Source organism: Galendromus occidentalis, unplaced genomic scaffold (assembly GCF_000255335.2).
Source record: "Galendromus occidentalis unplaced genomic scaffold, Mocc_1.1 scf7180000077458, whole genome shotgun sequence".
Taxonomy (NCBI): Eukaryota; Metazoa; Arthropoda; class Arachnida; order Mesostigmata; family Phytoseiidae; genus Galendromus; species Galendromus occidentalis.
Genome location: NW_003805446.1, coordinates 308,182 through 320,711, shown reverse-complemented (window position 1 = coordinate 320,711; position 12,530 = coordinate 308,182). Strand labels below are relative to the sequence as shown.

General features: G+C 50.9%; 2 protein-coding genes across 2 annotated transcripts; both read right to left on the bottom strand.

Moving 5' to 3' along the window:
* Positions 1 to 3,273: 3,273 nt before the first annotated feature.
* LOC100905977 (phenoloxidase-activating factor 2) lies at positions 3,274 to 5,051 on the bottom strand. The gene is made up of 2 exons (XM_003744015.1): positions 4,993 to 5,051; positions 3,274 to 4,820 (listed from the first exon to the last, which is right to left on the bottom strand). Exon 2 carries the CDS (start codon positions 4,711 to 4,713, stop codon positions 3,421 to 3,423), a length of 1,293 nt encoding a protein of 430 aa, XP_003744063.1. The 5' UTR covers positions 4,714 to 4,820; positions 4,993 to 5,051; the 3' UTR covers positions 3,274 to 3,420.
* A 2,088-nt stretch (positions 5,052 to 7,139) lies between these two features.
* LOC100905828 (chorion peroxidase) lies at positions 7,140 to 12,102 on the bottom strand. Its single transcript, XM_029111647.1, has 10 exons — positions 11,996 to 12,102; positions 11,575 to 11,729; positions 10,959 to 11,094; positions 9,833 to 10,302; positions 9,450 to 9,724; positions 9,054 to 9,345; positions 8,630 to 8,849; positions 8,306 to 8,510; positions 7,858 to 8,204; positions 7,140 to 7,695 (listed from the first exon to the last, which is right to left on the bottom strand). Exons 1-10 carry the CDS (start codon positions 12,013 to 12,015, stop codon positions 7,626 to 7,628), a joined length of 2,190 nt encoding a protein of 729 aa, XP_028967480.1. The 5' UTR covers positions 12,016 to 12,102; the 3' UTR covers positions 7,140 to 7,625.
* Between the last annotated feature and the right edge of the window lie 428 nt (positions 12,103 to 12,530).

The following is a 12,530-nucleotide window of genomic DNA, read 5'->3' as shown; positions in this document are numbered from 1 at the left end:
CGAGGTTATCTATCAACTGGAGCAACAGGGTGACTTATATTGTTTGATGATAGAGATGCTGATGCGAAAATGATGATGGAGGACACAGGTTTGATGAACAGATGAGTGACCGACATTTGACATCTGTCAATAGACCTAGCGGTTCGTTTTCACGACCGTTCACAAATCCGTTTGAGCGACTCACAAAACTGACTGCTGAAATCCCAATACAGAAGAATCTAAGGAACACAGACATTCACAAACACAAATAGTTAAGGCGGCACAAACGCTGTCAAATTAATTTATTGAAAACATCATTAAGACTCATCATGATTATAATAAGAACGGCAACCATGATCATTAGGATTCTTGGAGAATTCATACGTCGACGCACCTAGCCTGCGAATTCCTCCCGGTAAATTTCGGAATCGATGGAGTCTATACCAGCCGACCTTTTGTCTACCATGTGAGAAATTCGCTTCAATCGAGGGATTTGAGGGCCGTCTTGTAAATAATCACTGTACATGGTCTCTGTATGAATGTGAACGTAATTGATGAAAAGAGGGTGAGGCGAGAAGAACGAGAGAAATAGGAAGAATGACTCCTGCTTGTTATGATGAATGGTTCACGGGGGAGCTCTCTTCAGGTTTTGAACACTCATACGTTCTGGCCCCGGAGATAATCATTATCGTCACTGTCGTTGTCGTCGTTGTTATTTCTGTGGTTGGCAGTGGTGCAATCGCGATTAAATTCGCACTCAGAAAGTGAAGCTGCTTTATAAGCGCTTAGATTGGTAGCGGGCTCATAGAGAGGAGAGGTGAACTTCTCTAGGGGAACTCAGATCGGAATAGAGCAATGAGCGGGGCAATACATGCTGGAAGCTACATTCATCGTAGACGCAGCACTCAAGGTCGGCGACGATGGTGATCATAATGATGCTTACGTACGATACGAAATCGAGAAAACATTCACAACGTGAAGCAACCGATGCATATTTATTACCATTATTACAAGTGATGCGACGAAAGCGATACTGACTATTATAACTTATCTTATCCTAGCTAAGTTAATCTGAAAATAGTGATGCCGATACCGGAAACAATGAAATTGAGCATAATTCTCAGCATACTCATCAAGGACGATCTCGCTGAAGACGATGATCATGATCGTAGCAACGGCGGCCGATGATGAAGAGTTTTTATTTTCTTCGATGTGATACCTGTATCTTCGTGTCCTCTGCACTCCGCTGACAGCGCATCGCGCTGCGATTTTATATTTTCGTTATCGAGCCATACGATATTTATCAGAGTCATCGAACAGACAACCAAGAAAAAGGCGAGGATGGATCCCCATACGACGTTCTGCACGATTTTTGAAATTTCCCTGAAACCTCGGAAGAGTCCATCAAGAAATTTCGATGGAGGCAGGAGAAACCAGCAGCTCCGCGAACTCCTGAGAATGAGCGTGAGGATCTCCCCGAGGATGATGAATGATGAGCATTGGGCTAACCTTCTCGAAATCATTCCTCTTCCGCACCTTCCCTTTTCCGGTTTGTAGAGAAATGGCTGGGAGAATCTCGAGGAAAGCTAAACTGTATAGAATCGGATGGCGAGGGCGGGATCGACGTGGATCAATTCGACTCCCGTCCCCGTGGAGGAATTTGCCGGAACTCTTGCTGCTAGCTCGCCCCCACGTCCGAGTGCGTGACGGGCTGCAAATCCCTATCGATCTGCTTGCTGAGCCAGACAGGGGACAGAGCTCTGCCGAACAAATGTTCCTTCCATTGAATGCACGACCGCGATTGCATGATTGCAGTCCTCAGGCGACAGGCGCGAAGTCTGAGGATCTGCTGCTCAATCGTGTTGCGCAATTACGCGGGATCGATTTCTATGCCCTCAACCACGAGTCGAGCACCGACTCTTCCGAATATGTGAAAAGTCACCTCCCTCGCCTCCTCTCCGCTGGAAAATCTCCGAAGCGGAGGAGTCACTCTTGAAATTGCGATGTTCGATACTGATTCATCCAACCTCCCACTATTGCGGGGTGAGCCACGCGACTGACAGGAGTCTCCTCGACCCTCACCTAGAAATATCTGAATTCAGTGGAGTGAACTGTTGGCCCTTTGGTGCTTATTCTAGTTTTAACTCGAAGTGCCGACGGCGGCTCCGAGTATACATGAACACACGACTCGCACGAATTTGAGCCGAGTCTACGCTTGCCCAGTATACGTGTAAAATAGTGGGCGTCTTTTCCGGCGCTCTTCTTTGTCTTGGATACGAGGCGACGAGGGAGCGGTTCGCATTCTGTACCGTGCTGTTCATCCACGTGTGTATTCACGAAATCGTGGACTACACAACATGAGTATATCGAAGATACGCCGCCGGTACTCTGTTGGTATAGGACATCTCTGCTATGATTACACATTGACATGACTGAATAAAACTCATAATGTTGGTTTTGAACCAAAAACGATCTTGTCTTCGTTGAATTCCGGAGGTTGCGGGGACCCGACGATCCTCGCGACCTCGGACAGATTTTTTTGCTTCCCCGCTCTTTCTGAAGGCTCATATAGGAGAAACGTCTCGTTCGAGGGGATGAGACGCAGCCTTAGGAACAAAAACTCGTTTGCGCTAGTCACATCGCGCTTAGCGGTCTGATGATGCCGTATGATACTGAACACGCGTTCGTTAGAGACAAGCAGCTAAGAAAAGACAATCCGACATCAGCTGATGTATTCTAATGTCATCCCGTTTGGAATTTGCCTGTCTGTGACGCAGGAATCCCTCTTCGCTACTGATGCTGAGGATGTGGAGGGGGTCGATTCGATTCCTTTCCGTACGTCTTCCCGGTTTCGAATCGAATCCACACATGACGTCATCGATGCGCGTCGGCGACTCTCGCTGATCTGTCAGCGCCGCGACGTTGAGCGGCTTCAATTCGCGAAAATTAGAAAACCGGTTAAGAAAGTTTAGAGTTGCGGAGAGAATTGTTGAACTTGGAACACGTGGTCGGAATGTATTCCTGTGACCATCGCCACAGGGAAGACTCGTGGTCAAGAAGCTCACGTCCGCATTCGCCGGTCACAAATGGGAGAAGCCGAAACCGGTCCCACAAATGGGAGAAGCCGAAACCGGTCCCACGGATGGCCACCGAGTTCTGCAAAGGGGTCGAAGAGCGAGCGCAGTGTCTTCAGATCTGGAGCAAGACGCGTATGAGCTGGGCCGACAACCCTCCTGTACGGGAGAATGTGTCAGAATACCTTGCTGCGCCGAAAGAGATGGGGCACTCATGTGGCACGTTTGTACATAAGTTCAGCTTTATTGTGAGAACAAAATATCCCCTCAGGGAGAACTCGAAGCGAACACACCACGTCTCTCGGGGCTCCACACTCCACGCTGACAGGCCAATCGATCCATTTTCCAGATAATCTCGTCGTACGTTTCACTTCGGAGAGAAATCAGAGAGCGGTCTCCCAGTCGTGTACGAAATCCAGTCGAGGTAATTAACAATACGAACGTAGACTCCCGGAACGTCACTCGCTCCGCAGTCGATTCCCCACGAAACGAGACCAGCTAAACTGTACCGACCGTCGTTCCGATAGCAGGACAGTGGACCTCCGCCATCGCCCTTGCACGAATCTTCGCCTTCGATCGAGCCCGCGCACATGAAGCCTTCATGCAGCTGGAAGCGCGGACCGAGCCGTGTTCGGCGTAGTTTCTCCAAGCAGTTGACGCGCTCGATCACCGGCACCTTGACCTCCTTCATTATATTCGAGTAGCCACCGGTACGGTATGAATTCTTGCCCCAGCCGGTCACAACGCACTCATGACCTTCGTAAGATTCGCCTGGTCTGGGCAGACATATCGGTGAAATATGAGGCCGGAACGTAACCGGTGTCGCCAATTCTAGGATTGCCAGGTCGTTCCAGAGGGAATTGTTCCTGAAGTTAGGATGAACGACTATGTTGGAGACCTCATAATCTTCATGCGGATAGAACTCATTGTTGTTTTTCGTGTCCCACTCTCCAAGACGTACGACCAGCGGCGCCCCCGTGGATTTCGATCGGTAGACACAGTGTCCCACGGTGAGAATGTGGCGTTCACTGACCAGAGTTCCGCCGCACTCGAAGCGAACTTGTCCGTTCTCGGCTTTCAGTATGGCCGCTTGCCATGGCCATTCGCCGAACTCGGCTTCGCCCTTCATGTTCTTCTGAAGAATTCGACTGTTGATACCGTTGTCGTTCCGGATGCCGCAGCTGAAGATCACCGGTCGTTGAGTGACAGCGCTCGGTTCTTTACAGCAGAGCTGATCGATCCCGGGACAGTTGGGATCGCCGCCTTGTGCAGAATCGAGGGGGATCTCCTCCTTGGGCGGGTTCTTCGTTCGGGCGTCGAGAATTCCCGAACCGTCTTCGTTTATGTATCCATCACTGCATTGATAGAACGGCACACAGATGCACTGGCCGGGTGCGGTTTCACCGGGAGCCGGAGGATCTCTCGAGAGTCCCCCATTGTAGATCGGTCCGTTGGTTGGCAGGCTACCACCTGTTGGATAGGGATCGTTCGGATCGTCGCGTCTCTGGTCGACGCTGGACCTGCTCGCGACATTCTGGAAGCTTTGAGGCTGGGGAGCGAGACGGCTGTCTTGGAACGTGAAGCCGAACTGGGCTCTCACGACACCCGGCAACAAACACGACGCGACCGCGCAACACCACAGCGTAGATGGCGATAACATGGCCGTCGCTCGGTAGAGCCAAACGCCGTTCGGTGCAAGGGAGCCGGAGAATATTCTGGTTCCGCTTCTGCCGTGCGAGTCGATGCGGTTTTCCAGGTGGTCCCTGTCTGAAAGGAGGACTTCGGTCGTTATGCATCTCATCGCGTCACGGTCAGGAGGAGGAATACAGGAGCACTCAGAGCGGCGTGCCGGCTGATTTTCGCTCGGATGCTCGGAGCGTCTTGCGTCAGAGTGCCCGTTCTGACACATACGATGCTACGGATCAGGAACCCGTCTTACCTCGGAGATGAGCACGTTGCCGCCTCCGGGGACAAACGGCAACAATGAGACGAGACCGGGAGCGTGTACGAGACGTAAAATGAGTAGCTAAGAAAGAAGTTTGCGCTCTCTCCACGCGGACGTTGTGATGTCATTCTGGCGACATGGTCGACTGTCGCCGTTTTCTGGGTGAACCGCGGCGCGGGACAAACCGCGAGTTGGTCACCTGGCCTTCGCGCTTATCTCGTCTATGAGGATCACTTCCGCGTGTGACTTTTTCTCGCACCTTTCCACACCGCTTTTGAATGCAACAGAGATGAACTCGACATGGAGTCTGAGTGAGTGTCAAGTTTCCAATCAACTATCTCGGACGGCGGAACATGTCGGAAGTTTTCAGGAGCCCGAACGGTAGAGAAGCTCCAACAATCACGAGCCGCGGTCCGGAGCCGACTATTCCCTTCCAGGTGGCTGTGTTCTCTCCGGAGATCTCGAATAACCTCCGTGAATTATTGCAAGCTATCCCTAATCGATCGATATATTACGAGTTATGAGATAATGTGCCGAAGCGGAGCAGACCGTCGACAAATAAAGGGAAAAACCAGAAAGTTCCGTTTAGCTCAAGGGACCTGTCCGCGAGAGCCCTCGAACCGGTCGCCCAGAAACATGCACAGCATCTTCTCTAACTTCAGTGCCATTGAATTTTGAACTGCCGCCGGAATCTCCCTCAGACGTTCCTTCCCAGAAATACGAATGCTCTGCTGTGTTTTCGCGTTTTCTGTAAAGCGGTCGTCAACGAGCCACGTCGAAATGGAAATTCCGCGACAGGACTGGATGAGCTCGTGCGGGAAATGAGTTTTCCGTGGCTATGCCTTCGAATTACCACACAGCACCAGTAAGCAGGTCAATCGCGAGAGAAATGAGACGCGAGTCCCGCTCATCTGATCTCCGGCAGAATTCGATTCGGAGCATATTTTTTCGAGATGAAGATCGGATGCTGCAGCCCTGCTCAACTCAGATGGTCGAGCGCGGATTTTCCCTGGAACCGCCTCTAGTGAGTTTCGGCTCGGAGCTCGTCTCCTCTCGGCGACGGTTACAGCTTCGGAGCATGTGCTCCGTTTTTTCTCCATCGGAAGGCAGCAAGGATCCGCTCGGGATGCTACATCATCGGACTCATGGCTTTCGCGATGCTAATTTCGTAGGTTTCATCAGACTGTTTCAGAGCTATCTGGACAAGAGCCATCTCAGCTGTTTGGTTCCCATCTCGAAATGGGAAATGGAGCTGGAGCGCCCCCTGGAGCTTAATTTAGCCACTGGTGCGTTTCTTGCGAATTGCGAACCGCATCGAGAACTATGACCGCCGCTTTCTTGCCAGATCTCATCTCGTGCCCACTCAGTGAGTTGGTCAGTCATTCGGATGAACAGACGAATAGCCGGTGGCTCGAGCTGAGTGGCTGAGGCTTCGTTGCATCAGCCTCATCATTCATATCTCGAACATCATCGCGGGAGACGAGCTTATAAAAGGAGACCGGTGCGCGTAGATGGCAGCGACTTCGCCGAAGTCGAAGCGCGACCGGTGTCTCTCTGAGGATCTACACTGTCAATATCCCCGAGAGAAGAGTCGCGATCGTCGGAACGTTTTCTGTGCGAGATTCGCCGTCGTGATCGCCATGCTCTCTGTCGTCGCCTTGGTGACTGTCATCTGCGTTCTGGCGCATCAAGCCCAGAGCAGGATGCTCGAGCCCACGGGGCCCGTTCGAGTCAACAGTCAGGGAGATCCCCGTGACTACATGGTATGAAATCCTTCGGAATTCATTCCCTCTGAGTACATATTTACGTATATTCGGCTGTCTTCCTACTATTATAGTTTGTACGACCGCTGACGTTACACTAACGATAATCTCAATTCCGGAAGGCCTTCCTCAATTTCAAGAGGATGATCGACGATGCCGGCAGCGTGTTGATTGGCGAGAAGAAATCTCCGGATGAAACGGGTGAGCTCCTCCGAAAGTGGGACGAGAGGAATCGCAAAGAATGCCATGTCGTCGTGACGAGGAAACTTCGCGGAAAATGCGCTCCTTCGCGGAACAGTGAAGGAGTTCCTCTGTGCATCAGCGGGAGGCACACCGAAGCTAATGCCGCCGAATGCTCATCAGACGATGATCCCTGAACTACTTGCTCTCCTATGAGTGCCAATCCACCTTCGAACTCAAGCGTGGACAAGTGTGATAGGTTCACCTCGAGCTCCTCTTTCTCGAAGCAAATCAGTGAAGTCTGTCGATTTTTCAAGGATCTCGTCTGTTGCAAGAATTATTTCCAAGCCCGAAATTCTCCTGGTGTTATAGCATTCCGTGGCATCTGCGCGATTTTGAAGGATGCTCCGAGACGGTTGAGGATCCGTGAGATTTCGCAGTGTTGTGTGGCGGAATGATTTTCGCTTGGAACGAAAGTCGAATTCGTCCAATAGTGATAAGTATGCGCAGGTGGTCACGGCAATTCTCAGAATTATTTTATTTGAAATGACGTGCGTTTGGTGGAAGAGCGAACGCATGACTGCTCGAAGAAAACCTTGCGTATCAAATAACCTGTATTTCCTAAAGAACCTCGATCATTCGATTGCTCTCGGAAGATTTGACTAGAAGTTGCCTTGTTTGATCCTATTGTTCTGCCCAAGCCCGGATGTTGCTGCGATCGATCTCAGAGCACGGTTGGACCGTGTTTCCGTCCCTGGAAGGTATGTCGAAAACATTGAAAATAAATAATTACATCATTGTTGGGGCTCTCGTTGGTGTTGAATGATGGAACACGAGCTCCATCTGTGCCTCAATGACGGTCTCTCCCCAACTTATTCTACCGCGGAAAATTTTCACGCCGAAGCTCGAAACTAACCTTCCGATAGGGCGGAAAACATTTACAGGTATCTCCTTTATACTGTCAGAGTTGTCGCAGATGATCTTCGCCAAAGAGATCTTTCGGATTTCTTGCAGCTGTTGCTCACTGAATGAGCCGGCTTGATTCCCATGCTCGTAATAGAAACGATCTCCGAATTTAGAACGCATGAACTGGTTGCCCTGAATACAAGCGAAAGTCGGTCCTAGGACGCCTCCTGCCACCGAATACTCAGCGACGCCGGCCGGGAAGAGATCGATATCCTCGATTCTAGCGTAGACTCGCGACAATTGCTGAACCGCATCCTGCGGCATGAAAGTGAGCAGATCGTTCCAGTCCGAGATCGCCTGTCAGGGTACGAGTCATTCGTTTGAGTCGAACTCGTTCTGGACTCCTTCGGCGAACTCTCTCTATGGGAAATTACTGAGAGCTTACAACCCGTACTCACTCGGCCTGTACAGAAGCGGACGTAGTCGATGTAAGGTCGCAATCCATGATCGCGGCCCCGTTGGATATTCAAAGCTATCAAGTCCAAGCCGAAAGAGTCGTTACGCAGCCGGTATAAGTGATTCGTGACATCGGTGACGACGAATCTATCGAATTGTTGTCCTGGCTGATTATAAAGACCTCGGAGCATCGGGTCGAGTTTCCCCCTGCAACGATCGATCCTCGATTCTCAACGCAACTGCATGGGGTGAGCACACGCTTGGCTTTAGGATGTAGATCAGCCATAACGCCGTTCACGGTAAGCGCCCGAGGTTCGGGTACGTACTCGTAGTATCCGAAGGGGGAGAAAAAGAAATCTTGCAAACGAATGGATCCCGTCTCCCCTCGACTGTTGATGAGCAGGAAATTGCCGTCGATGATCGTGTGCCCGAAACGGAATGCAGCGGCGGCAAACGCGTTGCTTATTGTCGCATCGACCGTGGGATCGTATTGACTGAATCCAGTCTGGAGGGTCTTGATCTTGAAAGCCTCCGAGTAGTCAGGTCCTGTCAAGGGAAAACGGATCTCTTAATTGTGAAAATATTCGCAAATCATATTCGACTGATTTCCTTAGTTTCCCCAGTGTTTGCATTCAGTCATGTTCGATGCGGAAATTTTCACTTTCGACGGAGGGCCGGACAAGCATAACACTGCCCTTGTCCCCTCTCTGCCGATCAAGCCACGTGCTGTAGCACCACCGACCGACTCACCTAAGACAATGGGCAACCATTCATTGTAAATTATGTGCTGCCACTGAGCTGCTACTATCCGTCGGGTCTCCTGGAAAACACGCTCATCGTCCCAGTGTGGGTTGATTTCATTCAATTTCACAGCGATGAGATTGTGCTGCCGGAGCCAGATGATATGCATAGCCGTCAGGCCTGGTTGTTCGTTGACCCTCTCGTCACCGGCGCGGAAACAAAACTGTCCCGCTGATGGTTTCGAGCAGCGATCTTCATTAGGATGAAACGATCGAGGCAGCATCTGTCGATCGCTGACCACCTGCGGATCAAAACTTTGACCGCTCCGTCGCAGGGGGAGATGAATGACACGAAAAATTCAGTATGAGATATTCCATGGGGTATCGGGCTGCTCAGAGAGCTAACCTGATATTTCAGCAGTCCTTTGACTTTGGAGCGGAGTCTCTGATTGTCCTCGTCACTGCTGCCATAGATCTGAGACCCGTCGATGTACGAGGTGAGAGAGTCTTGCTGTTCTCGATGACCGAGGTGACAGTTGCTGCAAGGAGCGCTGCGGGGCATGTTCATGCATTCTTGATTGAAAGCGGAGAAGAAAGGGTCGTTTCCGGGAATTCCGAAAGAGAAGCATTCCGGCCCGTCTCGTCGATCCTCGCTGCAGCAATCGATGGGATTGTTCGGATCTGGGATGGAGACGTATTATTCCTCCGAGACTCTCAGAATGTTCGGACCCGCCTACTTAAAATGAAGAGGAAAAAACATTTCAGGAGCCCGGTTCGAAATTCCCTTACTTCCTAAATTGATGATTTCGCCGGGATCTTCCTCCATCGGCGCTAAGGCGATGTCATGGTCGAGGAACTGACCGATCTGCATCAGCATATGCGTAAAGTTGGGAGCCGTGACGTTACGGAACGCGTTGACGGTCGCGGAGACTACGCGTGGATTCGGTAGTCGGCTATTGAAGCGACCTCCTCGCGGCTCAGAAACGCCATCTTCGTAGGCTGGTTCAAGGAGTCGAGTCATGCAAAAGTTTGCCCTTCCCCAATGAGTGTTCTGAAGATTATTGCAACGGCCGTCGCCCGATCTCCATGGCAGCTGGGGGTTGCATTTCGCTCTCCGTCGTTCCCTGCACTGAGCTTCATGTTCGGCTAGTTGTGTCTGACCCAAGTTGATAGTGTTCACCTGATTGATCTGGTCATACGAAGCGCGAGAAGTCGTGCCGGGCTCCGACGGCGCATCCCTGATCACAATTCCGTATTTACTACGTTTTCGACGGAAGCGGAAGAGGCAGGCCAAGCAGCATAGGGGAAGCGCGGAAAGATTGTTGTGAGGAAAGTTTTTGGTTAGAGAAGCTCACCTAACACCAAGCACGTTTCGAACGTTTTCAAACCCCGGAACACCATTGATTTTTCAGCAGCATTACGCCTATCTCTTGATCGTATGACAAAAGGGAGCCTTTGATCAGGAAACCCTGTCAAGCTAGGGAGTCCAAAACATTCGATAGGTATTATGGGGATAAGGCTCTCTCGCAGAAACAACGGAGAGAAGAGTCTTTCGCGAAGTTATCGCGAGGAGAACGGGAGCGCGTCTTCGGCGCGTTCCGCTCGGAAGCGTCACATTCTGTAATATTCGAAACCGGTCGAAGTGATTGTGAATGAGCCAAAGATTGAGACCGTGCCAGAAAATTTAGGGCCACTCGACGAGAGAGAAACAAGTCCCTGTGGGCGAAGCCGTGCACGGGAGACACTTCCCGCCACTTCGGAGTTCATTCGTAACGCTCACCGATAAACGGCCCAATCGGCTACTTCAGCACCCCAGTGATTCACCGAAGCAAGCATTCAGTTTGCAGGACTGTTTTTTTTCAGATGGGTAGCTACCAGAGAAGAGTCAGCAGTCATGCAACGCATCCTGACTCACCGGAATAGCAGAGCTTTGGTTGCTTCTTCTAGGATCCGAGCGTTCTCGGCTATTTCCCGGGAGACCCTCGTAGAGGGCCTCGACTGGAAATGCTGACCGCTCGCGAAGGGACATCTGGGAGAGCTCACAGGACACTCTGTAAACCACGGAGGGGATCGTTTCAATTGAAGCTTGAGTCGTGACTATGCCTCCCTGTCATTCACAGCAATCCCGACCGCATTATGTATTTTGTATTGCTCCCTTATTCCGAGATAGATTTACTATGGAGAGGCATCTCATTCCTTGGGAAGTCGTCAGACTCCGATTCGTACCCATTGACATCACCATTGGGAATAAGGACACTAATCACAATGACAAATCATTGCCCCAGGCCGAGATTATTGACCCTACATGCGGAGCTTGAAACTCCTGGGAGCATTTCGACGTCAAGCATATGATCGGGACAAACGGAAGAAGGTGGACGGCTTGCCAGGACGATGGATTGCAGAGACGGCTGATAAGGCTCGGGATAGACTTGGCTTATATGCGCTGCACGTTTTTCGTCCTCATACATATACATGAGGCGAATAGAACGGATATATTTCTCCCCGAACAGTCGACGGTATCTCCTACTTACTGCCGATGCTTCTCGCTGCGAAACCTTTGATCTCTTGCTGACGTTTTGCAATTTTCATCTTCGCTACACTGAGTGCAGTGTCGATAGAATTAATGTCGAACTGAGCCAGAGTCAACAAGCAAGCGCAGATCACAAAACCGAGCACGGCGAGGACCCTTGGAAAAAAAAGTGCAGCGTTCTCAGGTGTGCCATGGAATTAATCGTCTTTCAAAAAGCTCGTCGGAGTCCATCGCAGACAGAGAGATCGATGGAAGAAAGAATCTGAATCAGAAATTATTTGATGTCTGGAATCGAATGTGGGTACGTCGCCTCATTGGGCTGATATCGGGGACCCACCGAAGGTTCAGAACTCATGGCGGGGGTCGACTTCTCAAAAAAGAAAATGTCGTAATCAAATGCAATCAGGGGCGCGTTCACTCACCCCGTGCTAACACGTGCCATCGTCTTCGTCCCCAGAAATTGAGACACAAATGCAAGAGCCGGATGATCAAGGAGTGCGACCGCGTCACAATTGTCGTATCTTGTACGCTTCGTCTTTCGTGAAGTTGTCTTCTTTGAAGCGGGCGAGGGTTTCCAGGGGAAAGTGTTTGCATGGACCACCTGAGAATAGACTAGAGGGATTCCCTGCGGTCAGCCTCAAGCGATATCGCTTGCCCCGCTGCGGTGGCACTCGCTGTTGACGACTTTTTCGCTGCCGCTGACGCCGCTCGCAGTGATATAATATGACGAGAGCGCTTCGCATGCTGGTTTTCTTTTCTTTTTTCTGGATGCTTAGGTCCATCAGCTTCTTGTTTCAATACCAAGAGGGCCCGAATAGAGCTTCTCCCCTCTCTCCAAGCGCTAAATAGAAAAACTCTTCGAGAGCCCGCCACATTTGCTCCTCTTGCTACCATTCTCTCTCTGCCCATGTAGCAGGGTGTGAGGAACGTTCTCACACAGTTTCCCTCACGGTGTCG